General features: G+C 39.5%; 2 protein-coding genes across 2 annotated transcripts; one reads left to right on the top strand and one right to left on the bottom strand.

The window, feature by feature from the left end:
- Positions 1 to 1891: 1891 nt before the first annotated feature.
- dnase1 (deoxyribonuclease I) lies at positions 1892 to 9723 on the top strand. The gene is made up of 8 exons (XM_078269799.1): positions 1892 to 2029; positions 3142 to 3230; positions 4227 to 4313; positions 6452 to 6567; positions 7800 to 7912; positions 8054 to 8208; positions 8361 to 8454; positions 9451 to 9723. Exons 1-8 carry the CDS (start codon positions 1892 to 1894, stop codon positions 9511 to 9513), a joined length of 855 nt encoding a protein of 284 aa, XP_078125925.1. The 3' UTR covers positions 9514 to 9723.
- A 763-nt stretch (positions 9724 to 10486) lies between these two features.
- eci1 (enoyl-CoA delta isomerase 1) lies at positions 10487 to 19812 on the bottom strand. Its single transcript, XM_078269797.1, has 7 exons — positions 19678 to 19812; positions 18639 to 18764; positions 15701 to 15828; positions 15337 to 15483; positions 14391 to 14512; positions 13227 to 13405; positions 10487 to 11347 (listed from the first exon to the last, which is right to left on the bottom strand). The coding sequence occupies exons 1-7, from the start codon at positions 19718 to 19720 to the stop codon at positions 11181 to 11183; spliced, it is 912 nt and encodes a 303-aa protein (XP_078125923.1). The 5' UTR covers positions 19721 to 19812; the 3' UTR covers positions 10487 to 11180.
- Positions 19813 to 22853: the final 3041 nt, after the last annotated feature.

The following is a 22853-nucleotide window of genomic DNA, read 5'->3' as shown; positions in this document are numbered from 1 at the left end:
CAACTGTCTTTATCACATATTCACGCCATCTGTTGCCTTCTCACTGCTCCTACCAACTCTGCATGTAAACACACAGCCTCTGCTGACTCTCTGCACAATCTAGTTCAAGAGGTGAGTGTGCTTTGGTCAGTCCAAATAACAAATAATACAAAGAACAACAAAAATAAAATGCAACTTATGATGTAAGTTAGCAAGTAAAGTTTATCCATATTGCACCTCTCACAGATACAAAATCACAAAGTGCCTAACTTTTTTAGTCAATTTATTGAACATGTTAACCCTTGTATTGTCTTCTGACCCGGTCTGGTTGGCCTGTTTATAAAGCATAGAAAAGATTCAAGATTTTTATTTGCCATTTGTGCATACACCAAACAGTCCAGACCACAATTCTTGTGCAGGCTCTTTGAGTCAAGTGAAAAGAGTGAAAAGAGTTAAAGGCAAAGAAAAGCACACAGACTAAAATAAAAAATAAAAAAAGATTATACAAGGTAAATAAATTAAAATAAAGTAAGACAAAAAAAAACTTAGATACTATATAAAAGAGTGCAAAAAAAATAAATAAAATAAATTATGAATACTGTAACTGGAGGATACAACTATGGGGGATATTGCATTTGGAATGACCATAACTAGTGCAAATATTGCACAGTAATATTTCACAGCAGAGTGAAGTAGTAAGGATTTTTGCAATCACAGTGAATTGTTCAGTGTTTTATTTAGTTTTTGCCATCAGTCTGACTGTGGCAGGAAAGAAACCGTGTTTTATGTGTAGTGATACTGTCCGCTCTGCTGCGTCTGAGTCTGTATGTGCAGTGTGTGTGTCTGAGCAGAGAGTGGAGTGAGTCTCTCATGATGCTCTCTGCTCTTTTTCCGTCATCGCTGTGTGTATTTTGTGTCCATGGAAGGAAGCTTAGTCCCAATAACAACAAAGTAGAATTTATCACCACAATATGTCCTACATCTTCTTAGCCAAGTTCATTCCAACTCATTTCAACTAGTTTTACACTTTTTTTTTTTTTTTTTTTGCATTCATGATCAATAAACTGAATTTACATGCAATCATACCTAATTTCTGAGAAAAAAAAGGAGAAACGATTAGTTGTTTTGGACCAGGTCCACAACACGCCTCCATTTTTTGCTTCTCCCCAGCTTGACCCAGTCACATGCACAATGAAAAACTTCAGGAGAGACACTATCAGTGCTTGTGCTCAGAAGTTGTAGTGCAGCCTCCAGGGATTCACACACAGGCAAGCCTCTGTACTCTGCTTACAACAGGCCTTCTCCTTTCCCCAAAACCACTCACAGAAGCAGGTAGATATGCACCTCTGACTTTTCTTTAATACAAAAAACAGCAGATGCAAGCTGGGAAATGATACTTTTTGTTACAGTGATATGGATAAATTATTCGGTACAACAATAACTCATTTATAAACCTTTTTTGTTGTTGTTGAGAATTACAATTCATGCAGGCTATAAAACATCAGTAGCTGTAATCCGATGTGACTGGGTTTGCTTTAGTTTCCATTTAAAGAAACATGGAAAGACGTCACAAAATATTGCAAAGATGGTACTTTGTTAGAGTAATACAGGATATGGTTTAACTCTGGCTGACTAAACGAAACATAGAGCAACAGTGTATGCAGTATTACCATAGCAAAAATGTCACCACACTCGAGCTGATGCATATAATTAATAATATGGAATAATGTTCTGCCCAGGATCATGCAAGCCTCTGCAAAAAGCAGCACATGAAACGCCAAGTTGCAGACTCACAGTTAGATAAAGAGCCAGGAATAGAATTCATGTTGTCATGTGTCCAGGGGCGCAGGTGTTACGTCTGTGTCTGACTCCCACAGTTGAAAGGCTAAATATGTTCCCTCTGTGGCCCAGGATGCGTTCGCTGTGTGCTTTGGGTCTCTTTTTGGCCCTGCTGAACCTGTCTACATCTCTGCTGCTGGGAGCCTTCAACATCAGGTCATTTGGAGACAAGAAAGCCTCCAACACCACTCTGATGAACATCATCAGCACGGTCTGAAACTACATCCAATATTCCCTTTTTTTCTCCCTAAGGAATAATGTAAATAGTGTAGAAAAAAATGTATCTCGTCACAAATATTTGAACTATAAAGACAATCTATTTGGAAGGGTGCTGAGTAACTAAACTAACACAAAGGTTAGCCTACATTTGGCATCCCTTCCAGTGTAATAATTTGGTAGCACATTCAAAACATAAGTCATTAGATTTAGTTAGAATACTGTATTGTTCAGAGGATTTTGGACATTAACCCCCTGATGACGAAGGACGCGTAGGTACGTCCAAACAATGTTTGGACAACCAACAACACTCCTACTCAAAAAACGGTAACACTACATTTTATTTTAGACATTTATAATACATTTATTTACTGTTTTATTCATATATTACACTACTTTTGTGAACCTAAGACTTTGGTAAACTCATTTCAAGCACCAAAACAATTCATCCACATGAGTAAAGGGATAAATGTTTTTACAAGAGATTTGAGGAATTCCAAAAAGCCAAATTCCAAAACATCAACTTTCAGCTTTAGGGCCAAATTGTCTCCTTACACATTGCTCTAGGACAAATTTGGTCCTCACTATACAGAAAACTGAGTTTGTTCTGAATATGGTGATATGTTGATATAACACATGGGTGTCAGGTTATATGCAAATACCCTTAAAAGGTGAATTTAAGAAGATACAGTATTTAAAAATCGAGAAAAAGCCCTTAGACCTCAGAGGGTTAAAGGGGTACTCCAGCAGTTTTATTTTTTCACATCCATAAAGTTGGGGGACTTAAAAAAGGGAGATTAAAAAAAAAAGAAATAAAAAAAAAAGAAATGGATCCTACATTTCCCATAATGCAGCATTTCCTAATTTTTGTAGACCCTTTCTGCCTGGTAAATGCCCATGGCTTTCAATTCTATGTCCCAAAAACAACCTATGGGGTCGTTTTTTTCGGGGGGAGGACAGTCTCAATCTTTTATGTGTAGAATTAGTGGAATGCCCCTTTACTATAGAACAATAATAAGTACGTAATTATTTCTGTTTCTGTTTGTTTGAGGAGAAACATACTTGAAATCAATCGGACCTATGTTGCGTTGTGTTTTTGTCTTTCAGATTGTCCATCGCTATGACATCATTCTGATCCAGGAGGTCAGAGACAGCGATCTGTCAGCAACCAAAAAACTCATGGAGCATGTCAACAAGTTAGACCAACCACGCACCTTATATAGAGCACACACAGTGTTATTACACAGATAGTAATATGGGGACCTTTTGTAGAAGTTTGTAGACAGATGGACAGCTTGTGAACTCACATAATGACATACCATAAACAAAATGAAGCTCTTCATTCGTCATCTATATTTGTGTGTGTGTGTGTGTGTGTGTGTGTATGTATGTGTGTGTCCACAAAGATGAACATTAAAGAAGGAATGTTATTCTTTCATTTTATCGCAGATTTTCCCTCCCCTTAAATGAATTGGGACTACTATTCCTGTGTAATGAAATACTGGAATTGAGCGTGTCCCATTGGGCTGCTATCTGAAATATACTCCTCTTACTTTAGGCCATAGTTTGTATAAGCTGTTCACTGAATTTAAAAGTATTTGCATTTTGGAATCTGACTTCCCAGTGGGTCATTTGCCTAGCCCTTGTACTGTTAGAGTTAGAAAGCTGCACATATTTTTTGTGTTAGCGGGTCAGATTTGACCCGTGATTTAACTCAGCCCCAAATACTCAAAAAAAACAATGATTACCATCAATGGTGACACCAAATGACCAAACTGAAAGGTCTTTTTAAGTGATATTTTAAAATTCAATTAGGGCTGGGTCATATGGATAAAATCCGATGCTGCGATAATCTTGTCGATATTGCGGCGATGTTGTAGGGTTTACAAATGGTGCTTTCCCAAAATATTAACAATTGAGATTTTAGATAAATAATCATCAGTACCATGGATATATATATATATATATATATATATATATAAGTGTGAAAAGACAAATAATAGAACTGATAGAACAGTAAACCAAAAAAGCAACACTCTAGTCTCATATCACCATATCATTATTTATGTTGTGGATGGTAAAATATTAGAATAATTTAATGTTCATGGAGAGTGCTGGGTCTTATTCTGCAATTTTATCTCTGTCTTTATCTGTGTGTGTGTGTGTGTGTGTGTGTGTGTGTGTTTTATCAGAGGTTCTCCTGAGTTCAGGTACAGTCACATCATCAGTGAGCCTCTGGGTCGCAGCTCCTATAAGGAGAGATACCTCTTCCTCTACAGGTACACACACAAGGCCAAAAAGAAAGCAATTATAACGGTAAAACTATCTTTTGTAGAGCTTCTCTGTTGACACCCCACATCATAGAGCAGAAACAGAAAGAAATGTGTTTTAAAGTTTTATTTACTTCAGTTCTGCAGTGTCTTTGTCTTTAATTGTGAGCGATGACAACTACTTATGTAAAAGTATAGCTATACAACTTTAAAACAAAAATACTCCACTATAAGTTAAAGTCCTGCATTCAAAATCCTACTTAAATAAAAGTACAAAAGTATTCAGCAAAATGTAAAGTGTCACAAGTATAATCACACATAATGCAGAAGAATGGGTCCTGACATAGTAATATGTATACAATGGTATAATAATATTTATTTATGTTATATATTAAATTTTCAGATTATTACTGCTGATGCATAAAGATAAGAAGGATTTTAATGTTGTAGCTGGTCTTGGTAGAACAAAATAAAATACTACTTGATATACGGATGGGTAGGTTAATCTGTACCAATACATAATATATTATAATATATTTTGTATGTAATAGCTCCATCTGAAAAGTAATGTGTAACTATAGTTGTCAGATATATTGTAAATATTTCCCTCTGAAATATAGTGGAGTAGACGTATTAGATAATAGAAAATGGAAAGTAAATACCTCAAAATTGTATTGAAGCACAGTATTTGAATACATGCACAGTTATTTTTTAAATACTGGTTTAATGAAAGATGTTTCAATACAGATATTAGCAGATTGAAGTTTCAGATCAATATGGGTGATCATGTGTCACATGCTGTGCCATGCTAATGCCATTGAATGCAGTTTATTAACAAAGACACTTGAAGCGTCACCAAAGTGTATTCTGAGTGAGATTTGCTTGCAAATGTGTGGTGGAATTAAAATAAATTTAAAATGTCCATATTATATGAAGTGCCACACAATTGCATATTTTGCACAACATATATACTTCACAGTCCTAAATGCTTTTGGATCATGAAATGAATGTACATTTCTGCACAAAATGCTGATGAACACAGAATGTATTTTGGTCTAGCTTTATTTAGTAATGCAGTCAGTGGTGGAATGTAACTAAGTACATTTACTCAAGTACTGTACTTAAGTACACATTTCAGGTACTTGTACTTTACTCAAGTCTTTTCTTTTCATTCGACTTTCTACTTCTACTCCGCTACATTTCAGAGAGAAATATTGTACTTTTTACTCCACTACATTAATCTGACAGCTTACTTTAAATATTAAGATTTCTGCACACAAAACACATATAGTTTAGAAAATATGTTTATGATTGTTTATTATAAATTAACCTGTCCAAGTCTACAAGTCCAGCTGAAATGATTAGCTGATAAAACACTTCGTTGATTGAAAGAACTGTTTTCATCGTTTCCAGTTTCTAAAATGTGAGGATTTTTCTGCATTGAGTACTTCTACTTATAATATTATTTCAATGCAGGACTTTTACATGCAAAGTATTTTTTAAACAGTGGTATTAGTACTTTTTACTTGAGTAAAGGATCTGAATACTTCTTCCACCACTGAATGCAGTTATCCTATGGTAATGATACTTAGATGTGGTTCCTTGGCAAAAAAAAAAAAAGGCATGTTAAACACAGAATCTGACACATCTGCACACCACATTCATCCATCATCACGTATTCAGGATTAGTCAAGATGCACCCTAGTGGTCAGTCCTGGAAGACACATGACGGATAAAGTTCTATATAAGGTCAATATGTTACAAATGACTTTTGAAAATGCTCCAGTAATTCTATGGCTTAAACAGAGGCACATTTGCTAAAGTCTTTGTTTGATACAGCACAGTTTAATTTATGCTCCTCTGCCTGTCTGTGTTGGTTTTACTTTTGGTTTTTATGTATCTATGTGACTGTTTACTTTAATTGTCAGCTTTTAACCATCTAGGTTGCTGCCTCAGTCTGCTGTATCGTTCGTCTTTATTCATGTACTGTATGTGGCTGCTGGTCCATGTTTGCATACCATGTTTGGTAAAATAAAAATAAAATACTGTGAATATAGCTAACTATGAGAAAGAGTTGTTGGATTTCTTAAAAAGTAAAGTTGTACAATAAAATGACAGATGTGGTTGAGTATATCTTTCCTCTACAGGGAGCAGATGGTGTCCGTAGCTAAAAACTACACGTACGATGACGGCTGTGAGTCCTGTGGGACAGACATCTTGAACAGAGAGCCCTTCGTTGTCATGTTCACCTCCAAACAAACAGGTAGGGTCTGGAAGAGAGCGGCAATCACAGACTGATGCTGCTTTTTCACTGTCAGACAGTGGTGGAATGTAACTAAGTACATTTACTCAGGTACTGTACGTAAGTACAAATTTGAGGTAGTTGTACTTTAGTTGAGTCTTTTCTTTTCATGCCACTTTCTACTTCTACTCTACATTTCAGAGAGAAATATTGTACTTTTTACTCCCCTACATTCATCTGACAACTTTAGTTACTAGTTACTTACAAATTAAGATTTGTTCACACAAAACACATGTAGTTTATAAAATACAATGTTGTAAAATGATATTATAAATTAACTACCCAACAATATATAGGCTGTAGTCCAGCTGAAATTATTAGCTGATTAAACACTAAACACAGTTGATTGACAGAACTGTTTTGATTGTTTCCAGTAGTATTTTAACAGTGTGGTTTTAGTGCTTTCCCCCCATTTGATAAAAACATTTGATAGGACTCGATAGGATGTTTTTTTTTCAAAACAATGTATGAAATCCGTGACCAAAATAGTCACGCATTCTGTCATTGTGTTACTAATGGATGGAATTATACTGAAAGTGAATTATTACCCTTTTTGCTGCGGACCCCCTTGAACCCCCTCAAGGACCCCTGGGGGTCCCCGGCCCCCACTGTGGGGACTACTGAACTAGAGAACTAAGCACCAGACTTGTGTAGGATGAGATTCTGAGGTCATGAGGTCTGTTGGACACTAATGTCCCTTTAAAAAAACTGTTGCTTCATTTTTAAAATTCTTACTTGTATACAGAATTTATGTGAGCCAAACAGGGTCAACAACTGTGTCATGCCAAATTTAAAAGGCAGTAAGCTCACTTTTTCTTATTTTATGTTTTTCTGCCATAACTATGAGGGGCCATCTGAGGGTCACGTTTGCATCATAAGCTAATGACTCATTAATTCAGAAAAACAGGCTCTGAAAACGCGCTCACACGCTAGACTGAAACACTAATAAACACTACTGAAATACTCACATGCAATACTGAAACGCTCTCATATACACTATTGAAAGTGAAATCCCGTTTCAGTTGTGTATATGAGAGCGTTTCAGTATTGTGTGTGACAGTGTTTCAGTAGTGTTTATGAGAGCATTTCACTTGTATGTGTGTGAGGTAATTGTGAATAATGTCCCAGATGGCCGCTCATACAAACTCTCAACTTGTCTCTCTTTCAAACATTTCTCTCTTCTGTTTTGCCAGCTGTGAGGAACTTTGTTCTGATCCCCCAGCACACCTCTCCAGAGTCCGCTGTGAAGGAAGTGAATGCTCTCTATGACGTGGTGATTGATGTCCGTGCCCGCTGGAACACCAATGTGAATATTCTCAGCCACATACACACAGTCAATTGTTTAGTGGAGCTGAGTGAAAAAAAAAGGTGGAGTGCAAAGGCTGATTCATTTAGTAAAATATGAGCTGAGGATGACAGAGGTTGAACCATTTCCCTCTCCCTGCAGGACATCGTGCTGCTGGGCGACTTCAACTCAGGCTGCAGCTATGTGTCGGGCTCCGACTGGGAGCAGATCCGCCTCTTCACTGACAAGAGTTTCCACTGGCTGATCAGCGACCAGGACGACACTACAGCGACACACACCAACTGCCCTTATGACAGGTGGTTTCACTCACTCACTCTCTCACACACACACACACACACACACACACACACACACACACACACACACACACACACACACACACACACAGAAAGAGAGATACACCCACATGCACAGACTCTTAATTCCACATCTATTTCTGTATTTGCAGGATTGTGGTCACTGATGACATGATGAAGGGAGTGGTGCCCAGCAGTGCTGAGGTCTACGACTACATGGTGGATATGAATCTCAGCCAGAGTCTGGTAAAAACAACTTTAGTGTTATATTCCCCTCTATAATGTGAGCTAATTCACTTCCCTTGCCAGGTACACAAACACAGAGTATGTAAAGAACCACTTACCTAACCCTAACCCTGACTTGTCATGACAAAAACCGAATGATACTTAATGACAGAAGTTTTATGTCATAAATGTTTATGACTTGTTTATAATGTTTATGACACGTTCATGACAATGTCATGTCACTCCTATGTAGATACCTTCAAGTAAAGTGTAACCAGTTACTCTTTAAATAAATAGTTTGGCATTTTAGGAAAAAAATGGTAGGCCTATTTGCTTTCTGGTTGAGAGTTATACGAGAAGATTAATACCACTCTCATGTTTGTACAATCATGAAGATATGAAGATACCGCAAGTAGCCTGTTAGCTTAGCTCAGCACTAAGACTGAAAACCCAGGGAAACAGCACTGTTCAAAGGTAACAAAGTCAGCCTACCAGCACGGCTAAAGCTCACTAACAAATCTAGTTTGTGAGGAAAGGACAATCCACCATTTTAAGGACGGTTACGTGCTGGACTTTCCTCTGAGCAGTGGCCCGGCATCCAGAGGAGACTCAAGGAAATGTTTGGTCCCAGCCAAGAAATAGTCCCACACAAAGTCCCCAATAAAACTCAAACAAATTGTCATTTTTACCAGTTTTTGCAATGTTTACTGCTATTCTTTTTAAAACAATATTGTAGCAAGCAAGAAAAAAACATTATTATGGTATGGTCAGCAGTTTTGGTTGATAGGCTAAAAAAACAAGCAAACCACCAGAATACTGTAAAGGCCTTTAGTGATGCTGGTGGGAAAAGGTATTTTGATGGCCTATTGAGTTTTACAGTACATAATAAAACATAGTGTTTAACTGAGGCAATCTTCTGTATACAACGCTGGACTAACAACAGAATTGTGCCACAGGGAGACTATCTGCAATGTTTTTTTCTTTCTCTTTCTTTCTCTCTCTCTCTCTCTCTCTCAGGCATTGGCTGTCAGCGACCATTTCCTTGTGGAGGTGAAACTGATTGGACAGGCTTCTGCCTGAATCATGACTCCCACAACCGGTCCACCGACCTCCAGGCTGAATCTGAATTATGACTGAATTATTATGAACAGTGGTGGAACTCTCAGCAACCATGTAACATTGAAATTACAGGACCAAAATAAACAAACTACAAAAATTATTTCATTGCAAACTTCTTTCATTGAACAGGCTTATGAAATAGAAGAGTGGGACATAAAAGGGCATACAAAGGTGCACGAAAAAGCCCCTTTGTTGAGGATTTTTCTTATTTAGTAAGATTTCTTTTATTTATATATCACTTTCTACGGAAGTGCAATGTCAACAGCGCTGTGGATAGGTCTGGCAAGCGAGACTAATCTAGACTAACTGGGAAAATGATTCTCATTGAGCACAAACAAAAGTCCATTTACTTTTATTGCATCGGCGTATATGTATATGTATATGTGTGTGTATGTATGTATGTATGTATATATATATATATATATATATATATATATATATATATATATATATATATATATATATATATATATATATATATATATATATATATATATATATATCTCCACACAAATATAAGGCAGGACAGTTTTCAGTGACAGGAATTAAAAATCTTTGCACATAAAACTGAAGCTATCTGCATATTATGACACCAGCAGGAGTAGTAGTACATCTGTCTCTGTTGCCTTCAAACTGAGACTTTATTGCATTTTCAGATCAGTTTGTCTGTCTGTCAGCAGGATTACGGAAAAACTACTAGCCTGATTTTCATGAAACTTGGTGGAAAGGTGTAGCATGGGCCAAGAAAGAACCCAAATACACACTTTTGTTAACATTGCGAGACAGGGCATGGCTTTGGTAGTCTGCGCTCTCCCAGTGCCCGTCTAATTTCTCAATGTGACCAGAGGATAACATTTTAAGTCTCTTGAGATAAGTACTGCCAAAAATGAAACTGACGTTCAATGCCTTCTTTAAATCACACCAATAAACCATCTGACCACATAAATACACTCATTTATTGAGAAATATCAGGCTAAAAAGCAGTCAGTCAGTCATGTGTTGTAGATAAATCTGTTAGAGATCACAAAGGCTTCGCCCACTGTGGGCTGTTCAAATACACCCGAGTTTACTTTCATTAGTTATGCTTCTTAAAGGGACAGTAAGGCTAGGCACTTGGTGGAGGCCTGTCTGTGGCAGTAATAGACTGTTCACTAAACCCCAGCAGTCAGAAAAGAGTGCTTTATTCCTCTGACTACTGCTTTGTTCAGCATTCCCTCTCCTCATTCCTTCTCTAGCTCACTCGACCACTACTGCTGCTCTCTCCCTCTCTCTCTAGTTAGGGATACTCACTATGTATTATGCCTAACAGTGTGTTTATTTGCTTTGACTTCAAATGTTATCATGTTACGAAACAGTCCTCAAAATAAGTTTTTTTTTACATTTACTAATGTACTGTGAAATGTGGGTGTGTTGTGTTGATTTGTCACTAAATCATTGGTGTCAATCCTGGCTATGTCTCCCCTTGCGCTTGCTGGTTGAACACTGTTACGAATGTAAGTTGCAGGGAGCTGTATTCAAGGGTCTATTAACACTAATGCACACATGACACTGTGTTTTCAACAAATGTCACTAACTCCCTGTATTGCGTGTATATGTGTGTGTCACTTTATAGGTGTTCCCTCTCTCCTTTAGGCTCTTCTCTTTTTAAGCATCTCCAAATACATGCGGAGCGACTTCTGAATGGAGTCTTTGGTGATGAAGCTGACAAAGTTTTGGATGTCGGCCTCTCTGTTGGACGTCAGCTTGTCGACGGTTGGCTTCCTCATCATGGACTTGGTGATCTGTCTGGCGTGGTCTGTAAAGAAAGAAAGAACCGATGTACAGTTAGCTCACCGCTTCCAATTAAAGTTAAGTTTGTTTTTCTGCCCCTACGTTCACGTTGATCAGTGTTTTATTGGTTGCATCAATAGGTAGCATCGACCCAAGGCTGACATGTAACTTTAAAGCCCAGTTCGGACCAAAGATTTGCGGCGAGATGAAAGTGGTTTAGAACGGCGCGGAGAAAAGTTGCAGCGGTCTGAACCGGCCCGTCTCAGCTCCTCGCCAGAGGCTGGTTTTAGAACGTAAGAGGCGTCTCCTGTTTCAACAGCCAATAGCGAAGTCATCTTGTAAAGTCAGCTACAATAAAAGTATCCATAATCCATTTTATTTCTGTTACAAACATGTTAACGGAGGCTCAACGTGCGCCCGCGAGCATGTGCGGTGGAGCGAGCTAGAGAGTGACTGAAGAGAGGGAGCGCCTAGGACTTTTATTCAGAGAAATAAAACGTTTTTGCCGATTCATCACTAGAAATGTAACTGTGGCAAGCATCTCGCTATCACTGACGTTATCCACATTCATATTTAGACGCAACAGATGATATATTTAGCTACAAAAAGCCTGGAAGTCGGAAGTTAGGACGGAAGTACAAAGAGTCGTTGCTATGGAGATGATACGCTGTCTCAGCTTGTCGCATTGGTGTGAACTGGCAGGTTTCAGAGCGCTGCAGACCGACGCGTTGCAAGTAGTTGAAAGTTTCAACTCGTCTCGTCGCAAATTCTTTTGAGCAGAGCAGAACTGCTTTTGGAATGCTTCTACCATGCGCTGTAGCGCGATTGGTGATATCATAAGTATTGTCTTGAGAGGCCGCGGTTGCCGGTGGCGGCCTGGCGCCGCTGGAACGCAGCGCAGATGTACCTCGTGTAATCTAGGGGTAAAGATTAAGAAACGCTCAGCGACAATGTCTTAGTCGAGAGTACCAAGTACCACAGGTGGAAGACTATATAAATGTAGCTGGACTGGCCAGTTCACTGATCGTGCATGCTATAACATGGTCCCGTATTGCCAGACCTTCCTCCACAGCGCTGCGGAGGAGGGTCTGGCTAGTCCACACAGCATTCCGGGATGGTAGAAAAACGTGCTCTGGTTTATTGGCATTTCTTTAAACCAATCACAAACGTCTCGGGCAGCGCTAAGCCCCGGACAAAGCAACGGTGCCTCTGAACTTGTTTTGGTGGAACATGTGTACGTTCAAAAGTTGTTTTAGTCGTGCAACAGAAAACTCAGATTGGACAGATAGTCTAGCTAGCTGTCTGGATTTACCCTGCAGAGATCTGAGGAGCAGTTAACCATAGTCCTCAGAAATCCACCGGAGTTTAGAACGCCAACACAAAGAAAGAGGAAGGTAACGGACATCCGGCCGTAAAGAGGGATATCCATAGGAATTTGCGGTGGCCCGGAAGTGGAAGGTCGTGGATATAGACTAGCTATTAGGGCTGGGCGATATGGAGAAAATCAGATATGACGATATTCTTGACCAAATACCTCGATATCGATATTGCGGCGATATTCTAGGATTGACAATTGGTGCTTTAACAAAATATCTTCCCACTTAGATTTTAGATAAATCATCAGTAATGTGGACATAATGTCTACGTGGGGAAAAGGCAAATAATAGAACAGCTAGAACAGTCTGGTGAGTTCAGAAAAGTACATCACTTTACTGTAATGCAGCCTTTAAAACCAGGAAAAGTTAACAGTTATCTCATATCAGTTATCTCATATCATGATATTACGATATCCAAAATCTAAGACGATATCTAGTCTCGTATCACGATATCGATATAATATCGATATATTGCCCAGCCCTACTAGCTATAACACACACCTCCTATTTTGTAAGGTGCCAATATACCTGGAATAGCCAACCACTTGGTCATGGCCTGTGCAGCTGTGGTGAGGACCTGGTCTTCAGGTACCAGCTGGTCCACCAGTCCTATCTTCAGGGCCTCTGACGGGTTGTAGAGCAGCCCCAGCTCCAGAGCCATCTCTGTGGTTCGGTGGCCAACTGTGTTCAGCATGGTGTCCTTGAACCTGCAGACGGCAGCAATTGTTTTTCCATCAGGTGAAATAGAGCAGGGGATCGGCAGAGACCTTTTACTGTACATTCCAACACTATCATCATCATGAAGCTTAACTTCACCATCTTATTAACCATCTTATCAACCTGTACTGCGGCTTTTAATATTGTATCAAGATCTCCATCATGAGTGATGCGTTTTATTTCATTTTTTTTGTGTCATTGCCTATTACTGATTAATTACTGACTAATACGCATCCACCTTGGGCATCACCTGCTCAGCCTGCTTCCCTCTGGGCGGAGGTACAGGAGCATAAAAACCAGAACAATCAGATTGAAAAATAGTTTCTTTCCACGGGCCATCAGAACACTCAACATACATCCAAACCATGAACTTACTTTTATCATCCCGCAATAACATAACAATAATCATACACCATGTGCAATATTTTTCCTGTCCCATCCTTAGTGTGTTTATGGCTTAAATTGTTCGTGTTTGTAGCTATTTATTGTTTATCTTGTCTCTAATGCACCTTCAGTTGTGGCACTCACAATTTCATTGTATGGGTCTCTCTGCATGGTTGCATGGTACAAGAACATGGCTACCCTCTGTGTTGTTTGGCTGTGTTTTGTTGCTTGCATGGCTTCATGTACTGAATGTGGATACTGTTGATGTGTGACTTTACTAGTGTCTTGCTGCTTCCTGTCACTCTGCAAGGCTTCTGGAGGAAGCTTATTGTGTTGCTTTGGCAGTCTTTATGGCGTCTTACTGACTCCTGTCTGTACATTTGAACCCATACTAATGTCTAGCGGTTTACTGTTGCTCTGGTCTCAATACATCTCGCCAAAGGGCTACAGTTGAAAAGTAGCCGGCTGGCTAACACTGACACATTTGCAGAAATTTGAACTAATGTGCATTGTCTTTTATCGAACTAAATAAATGAAATCAACATAACCGCCACAGCTGTCATGGGTGTTGTCATACTTTGAATTCCTTACCAAAAAGGTGCTACGATGCCCAGCTGCGTCTCATTGAGGCCGATGCTGTACCGAGGGTTGTCCGCCATTATCCTGTAGTCACACGTTATAGACATAAGACAGCCACCTGCAGGACTGGAACCCTGTGGGGGGGAGCGACGAGTTATGCTAAAGTGCAATCTGAGAGGGCTTTCACACCGGTCTCATCTAGGTCGGTTGAGTCGCACTAGAGTTGGTTTCCCCCCCCTCGGTGCGGTTCGTTTGGGCAGGTGTGAATGCAGCAATCGCACTCGGATGCGCACCAAAAGCCGACCAAACAAGCGCATTGAGACCTCCTTGAAGAGGAACTCTGGAGCGGTTCGTTTGTGGTGAGAATGTGATCCGACCCAAACTTTACGTACCCCGCAAGTCAGAGCTTAACGGCTCCTGTAGTCAGGTGTGCTTTGCAATCTGTGATGCCGCAGAGCAGCAAACTGTAGCAGCTTGCAGTGTTTCCCTTTTTTTGGCAGTTTGCAGATATGGATATCTGTATCAGTGTTTTATTTGCCTGATAACCGATAAAGTTAATGAATTAAAAAGTGCGTTACTTTGGTTCGGCTACAGCTCTGTGTCTGTGTCTGTCCCTCTGCTCCAGAGTCTGACTTAATGTCCCGCCTACAGCTCTATCTGACTATCTTTTACTGGGTATTATGTTGAAAGGTTCTAATTTATTAAATCATTGCTTAAAGCATTTAAACTAAGTTCTGTGTTGGAGTTTGTAACTTAATTTTGACTTAGAAGATTTGTATTCTCACTATAAATGCGTATCGGTTCCAAATATCGGTTATCGGTTTCATTAACTACTAATAATCGGTATTGGCTTTGAGTAACCAGTATCGGTCGATCCCTAACAACAACAATAGAAGGCAGTGAAGCTGTCACTCGCATCACTCGTGACCATCAGTGGTCGGGTGGACTTCATACGTACATTGATTGCAGCTATAGTGACCATGTCGGAGCTATAGAGCTTCAGCCACATCTCCTGAACGGCTCTCCAGAACTCTCCGCAGCGCTCCGGACTCTTTCCGTACATCTCCATGATGTCCAGTCCGGCTGAGAACACCTTGGGCTGGTTCTGGATTGACACAACACACACAATACTCAGGCTAAAATTTCAGATTGTACTGCAATACATACATACACACACATATACATATATATATATATATATATAAAAATATATAAATAAAAAAAGATTATAATGCACTTTAAATTCCTAGTAATACACAAAGCTAAAAGTCCCACTTGTCTCTCGAACAAAGGCTCTGCTGCTTTAAACGGTTTTACTGTACCGAGGTGATGATGAGGCCTCGGCAGCCCTTATCCATCTCCAGCTTCTCCACGCCGATGCAGAACTCTGTGAGGAAATCTAAACTGAGGCTGTTGACCGGCGGACTCTGCATGCGCATCACAGCCACACCTACAGAGAGACAGAGATGCTGATCTTTTGCCTCATTACTTTCACATAAATTCCCTACAGATTCCAAAATGAAAAGAAATGCTATGAAATGGTAGAAATGATGACATGATTAACGTCAAGCCTCAGCTCTAATTGTGTTTTATAGGCAGTTAAGAAATGCATAGATGGCCATGAAAGACAACAGCAATATCTAATTTACATTTCCCTGTCACAGCCAAACTCAGGGACTGGCTGTCTCTTGGTAGGTTTAGGCTGTGTCCCATTCCGCATACTTCCGTCAGTACACTGCTAACGTGCACTGACCACTTACTGCTGTAGCAGGGGCTCCGTATAGGGGGGAAACGTTAGGACAATTCCAAGGGCCCATGACTGACAGGAGCCCCAAAAAATAGGTTAAAACTCATTAAAAATTATTAAACCATCATCATTCAGTATATATATTTCAAATATAATAATAAAATTAATGACCTCATTGTTTTTGGCAGTAAAAGTTAAATATCCCCATTGACCAAAAAGTAAACATCCATATAGACCGACCACCCCCCTGTATCTGCATGAAATGGTTTGGTCCTGCCTTAGTGCACTCAGTGACGGTGTTTAGTTGCAGTCAGTAAATGCGGCTAGTGTTGCCAAGTAACGTTAAATCAAAATCTGGTTTTCAAAAAAGGAAAGAGAGAAAAAAGAGGAAAGACAAAGGAAAGGGTGTTAAACTGTAACCCAGTTTTTCACCAAGAAAGGTGGGTAGCCTATAGTCTGTGAGTGGTATTAACCTGTTGGCTTAATGTCCATAGTGAAATAAGCTAGCTAGCTACAGACTAGTGTTAGCCTACATTTAATCACCATTTAATCCGTGCAGGGAAACTTTTAGCAAGATATTCATATTAAATCATTGTCCCTGCCCCTTTTAGCAGACTTAACAACAGATGAGTCAGCAGCACCCCAGTCTTCCCCTAACTGTGTCCCCTCCCTGTCCCAGTGAAGAAGGTGAGCAACATTGTGTTCAATGACATGCCAGTTAGCATCATTGCAGGGAGTCTGTGGGGATTTCTCGGTCTTTCATTAATAATTATAATAATAATAAATTTTGTTAAGAGAATTTTCCATTTTGTCAAATTCTAGTACTAGTATTGAACTACAAGAAGCAAGACAGTGTCAAGCCTTTAATTAGAGTTATGTAAAGCTTTTGATGGGACAGTTAGGTCCTAGAGATGTGGTGACAACAGCTGCGCAGAGGGGGCCCAATTTGATTTTTTTGTCATGGGGCCCAAAATTCCTGGCGGCGCCCCTGTGCTGTAGTGCCCACTTTCAATGGTTAGTATTGTCCCAAAAGGAACACCCCTAATGAAAACACTTACTGGAAATGACGAGTGGGATGAACGTGACGAACGCAACCCGTTCTCTTAATACATCCATGAACGCAACACATGTGAACCCGATTTTCCAGCCCGCTTTCCTGTATGCAAATGAGGAGCATCCGGCTCGGCTTGCCGCCTCTCAAAATCTGACGGAAATCTTTTAAACTGACCAGATTCAGCAACTGTATGGCCTATTTCTCGCTTAAAATGTTTTACGAAACACGTTTCGGTGAACAATTTTCGGAAAATACAAGATCGTATTCCATCCGAGCCGCCATGACAGTCGGTTTGAAATTCTCAAGCAGCCAGACCCAAGTGACGCGTTCGTCCAATCAGCTGTCGGTAAAGGGCTCCCTACCTTTTCAATTTTAAGTGGGCGGCGTTTTGAGACAAGAAACAATCTCCGTCCACGCAAGAGTTTTAATTCCAGCAGCAAAACTAAGCTCAGTTCATATTAACACATCTGACAACGCATATAACATGACCATTCACACACACTGGGTATGTGCGTGTCGGTATAAACAGGAAGCAGATTGTCCAACATTACTCTGCTGTTCAATACCATCAATGTATAAGTTCAAAATATTTAAAATACTTTGGAAAAAGAACAATGGCAAAAAGTAAGAGCAGGGATTTATTAGCTTGGACCGACGTTGAGGCGGAACTGTTACTGAAAGGTATGTAAGCCTACCTAACCGATAAGAACGATTGATGTGCATTGTTGTTTCCTAAAGCTCTTCGTTTAAGCCCGCCCAGACTACAAACCAACCCTGGAGTTTTCAAACCAAAACAAGGGCAGCAGTGTTTCCATATTTCTCCATTATAGGGGCTTGGAAATGCCCGAGTAGGTGCTCATATGATGCTCATTTTCACGTTCATAATTGTATTTAGAGGTTGTACCAGAATAGGTTTACATGGTTTCATTTTCAGAAAACACCATATTTTTGTCATACTGCACATTGCTGCAGCTCCTCTTTTCACCCTGTGTGTTGAGCTCTCTGTTTTAGCTACAGAGTGAGGCATCTCACTTCTGTACCATCTTTGTTGGGAGTCGCACATACGCAGTAACTAGGTAAGTACTACTAGCCAGTCAGAAGCAGCGTATGAGGGAGTGCCACGCTAGCAGCTAGGTGAGCATTATAACGTGTGTTACAAAGTGACGCAGGTTTGTCACGGAAGTAAAGGCTGGACTACAATAGAGCTGTTTGGAGCAGTTTGTCAACAGTGTTTTCTCTGGAAGATGGTAAGTCCCTTTGGGGGTGGACTTTGGGCTTTTTCACTTTGTAAACCTATAACATGCACAAATATATATAACACAATAAAGGAAAGGGAAAAAGCCAAAAAGCATAATATGAGCACTTTAAAACCCCAACACAGGCTGACAGGAAAAAAAGTGGCTCCAGAGCTTTCAACACATACAGAGATGTGTACTGAGCTTTTAGCAAAAATGTTTACCTGTGCTTTGGTCAAATTCCACATCGATCTTGGGCGAGGTGGAGTTGTTCCTCTGCTGAGCGACGAGGACGGGAGACACACAAACTCTGCCATGACTGCTGCAGGAGGACCGCTGGGAAAGGAGACCTACACACACACACACACACACACACACACACACACACACACACACACACTGTTGTCTTGTCTTTGGCATGTATATGTATCAAGCTTCTAAGAATTACACCCAAGAATGCTAAAATAAAAAAAAAGCTTTTCATAAAGACACAGTAATCTTTAGGAGCAGCTCTAGGGGATATGACTACAGTAATACTATGTACGTAATATGTAAAAACCCTACATCTGCCATGTTGTTCATTCTTAAAAAAAAACAAAGATCATTTTACTCCATAATGTTTTTCTGCAAAAACCAATGTATTGGGTTTTTAGATATATAAATAGCTACATTGTATTTGTGTTAAATCTGTAATGTCTTATAGAAACATAAATAGAATAGTGTTTGGAATCAGAGAAAACGGATCATTTCGTAGCAGATTGGTTAGATTGGGCCGATTTAAGGCATTTATTCTGTTGCTGGCACCTTAACGCAACACAAAGTCAATTGAGAGCTATGATTATTTTCTCCTCCGGTGTGGGCGGGACTTAAGACAGAAATAACATAGAGACAGAAATAACAGACCGTAGAAATGCCGTCATTGACAAATCAGAAACGAGTATTCAACCACGCAGTGTAATAGCTTGAATTACTCCTTAACGCGTTATTTTTAAATATATAATTTAAATATTCAAATGAACTATAACCTGACACGCATTGATAATGAAAGTTAAGGTGCACAAGCTGACATAAACTTAGGTTTATTACGTCCGTCATGTATCCACTGGCAGCTAAAGGTGTCCTGTGACCTTTGTTCCAGTTTCTGGAAGCAAACACAACTAACACAGCTAACAGTAACAGCCCAAACAGCTACAGGTGAAATGGCAATGTATAACATTTAAAGCATTCTGTTAGAATGATAGGTGCATACACATGCAGACATACCTGACAAGCCGCACTTGTTCCTTAATGCAGCTCTTAATGCCATTTTGTCCTGCTCAGATTCTGGATGAAGGAGACCCTTCTTTTAAGTTCTATGAGGAGACCACTCAGCTACTTCCGCCAACGGCAAGATGGGCGGGACCATGAGCTTCTTCTTTAGCTTTTGGTTGGCGGAAATTGGCCGTTTTAAAAATATTACCGCCACCTTGTGCTTCAGTATGTATGGCCCTTGTTATTACATATCCATGGTATGAAAACTTAAAGGAGGTTAAGACATAAAAAAAAACAACTCACAGGTAATAGTAACTTCAAATAATTAGGTAAACTGAAATAACAAACACAATTAGTTCCTACTGACATTAAATTACATAAAAGATATATGTTGATGTCCTATATGAGATAGGGTTTATCTGATAAGGTTACCAATGGACTAAAACCTTAAAAAGTAGCTCTTGTGAAAGGCTCATACCCCCAAGGTGTTCCACAGAGCGGCACAGGAGGTCAGGGCTGTAGTCAAGTCCACCTTTGTCGAGTCCAAGACAAGTCCAAGACCAGGACTAGTCAAGACCGAGTCGAGACCGAGTCAAGACCGACGATCAGCCATGACGATAGTGTGAAAAACTCCATCGCTACCTTGTTAGCCGGTTCCTGGACGGGCGTATGTGTGCAGTGCCGTGAAGCAATTTGTTACATTGCAAGACCTGATATCACGCGATACTTCCTGACGCTGAGGCCGGCGGCTCGCCGGCCAAAAGTTGCAAGGGTGGTTTTTCTGCTCATAGGCGTTAGGGGGAAGCGAGGCGACCACCATTCAACCCGAAAAAAGTAATGTAACCATTCCAATGACTCCGAAGCTGTTCAGTTAAGTTAAATTAAGCTAAAAAAAACCTGCATAGTTCCCCTTTAACTCATTCCACCCATTGCACATACTATATATTTGTTTTGCACATTCTGCACTCAATCCATTCACATTCTTTTTTTTTCTCATGTTAAACAGCTATTTTGTATATATTTGTTTCTGTATTTATTGTTTATTTTGTCTATGTATGCACCAACCACCAGGGCAAATTCCTTGTAAGTACTTACTTGGCAATAAACCATTTTCTGATTCTGATTTCTGATTCTATGTCACAGAACGGACATCGGTGAAGTTGGAGGCTGCTGTGGTCCTTCTGGACTCACTAACTGTAAATGGACTCACAATTATCATTATCTACATATTATCATCTGTAACTCTGGTAAAGTGCAATCTATCTTTTGTACGTATAATTTATAATAACCTCCCTTTTGCACACTCAATGCACATCCAATCTGCACACTATGCATGCATGCTTGTTTTTGATCACTTTTTACTTTTAACTCTTATAATATATTAAGATATTAAATTATAGTTGTGACATCACAACCGTACAGAAGTCCTGACGGCCCATTTAAAAGCACAGTTTCTGAATACGGACTGTTGGCTTTTCTCTGTGGATTATACTGTATATAATTTAAAAAAAAAAGACATGGAAATCTCACATTTTACATTTTTTAAATATGGAACCTTTAAATTATAACTCGGTTATCAGCATCTTATGTTTAATCAGACTGAATACTATACAGAATATAACACTGTGTGTATATATATATATCCACTGTATCAAATACCTTTTTTCCCATAAAGGTCTGTTTTCATTTGTAAGATTTTTGGATCCTCTAATGACTCATTTCAGTTGCAAATAAATGTGGTGCGTAAAGTTATGTTTTTTCCCAAATGTAGTGAAATAGAAGTAAAAAGTAACACGAGAATAAACGGTTAAGTAAAGTACCTTACATTTGTAATTAAGTAGAGTACTTGAGTAAGTAGCCTACTAGTTACATTCCACTGGTGTTAAAAAAAAAGCAGTAGAACTGACAGTAGAACTAGAACAGTGTATGTTCTGTTCTGTCTGATTGTGACACATCATCACCATGGAACACTGAATGTATCTACAGGAAGATGGAATTCCAGTCTCATTCCCACACAAACCATTGGAGAGGTAAGACAAACTTTACAGCTGCTTTTCACTTGACTTTTCATGTTTTGTAGAACTGTATTGTGTTGGGGAAGAAGCAGGGTGATTGTAGTAAACTAAGACTAAAACGAAAAAAGCGGTGAAAAACATTTTTAGTCATCTGAAACCCAAACAAATATTGACAGGTTAATAAACAAATCAAAATTTTTAATTGAACTGACTAGACATGAGATGGCGCTGTGACGCAATTGCTTTAAATCAGACACTAAAGTAACAAAAAGATTTACTTAAAGATATCATCGAGGCCATTCCTATTCAGTTATCCAACCGTGTATTTTACATGTATGTGTACATACTTCTGAGACATTATACGCTAACAAAAGCTACTGTAAAACTAAAAACTTAATATATGAAAACTAAAACTAAATCTTTCAGAATAACTAAAAATGAAGTAAAACTAGCAAACACACTCTAAAAACAACTAACACTAAATTAAAATGAAAAGTCAAAACTCAAGACAATGCTTGTTATTCCACTCGCGTCTCTGCTCCGTTACGCTAACAATACACGCCAGGTCTATTTTTGATGGAGCTGTGGGGCGTATAACTGTGAGTTGAAAGGCTCAGCTCGTTTCGGGCAGGCAAAACATTTTGCCTCTTAAGCTCCTGGTGTGGTATGACCCAGGGGGTAAGCTTCGCTTCAGAACTCAAACCTCCTATGGCGCCATTTTGATGCTACCAAGCGATCACCCGACTGCCATTCATTTTGACGTCACTTTGACAGCAAATAACTTTACATCTGAAGCGTTTAAAGACTTTTTTTGTCCGTTGTTTATTTCTAAAGAAACACGACAATGTGTAAAAGGCTCCATTACCTTGTATCTCACATAAAAATAGGCTAACGATTGTGTCATAACCACGCGACTTACTGTCGCATAGTAGAGGAATTACCGTACAGTACAGGAGAAGCTCGCAGGCAGTTTCGACTTACATTAGCTGTTTAAGTTTCATTCCTAATGTTAACTAGCCTGTGTCCATGTTATCTCCTTACATATCCATATTTCAGACAGGTTGCTCACGTCACATTTACGTCGTCTCTCTCAGTTGGAGGCTGCGCAGTAACGCTTAGCCATCACCGGAAAAGTGCTTCTAATATCCTTCACTGGTCTCTGTCCAGAGCAAC

Source organism: Sander vitreus, chromosome 15 (assembly GCF_031162955.1).
Source record: "Sander vitreus isolate 19-12246 chromosome 15, sanVit1, whole genome shotgun sequence".
Lineage (NCBI taxonomy): Eukaryota > Metazoa > Chordata > Actinopteri > Perciformes > Percidae > Sander > Sander vitreus.
The sequence above is the reverse complement of the archived record's forward strand: the minus strand, read 5'-3'. Positions and strand labels throughout refer to the sequence as shown.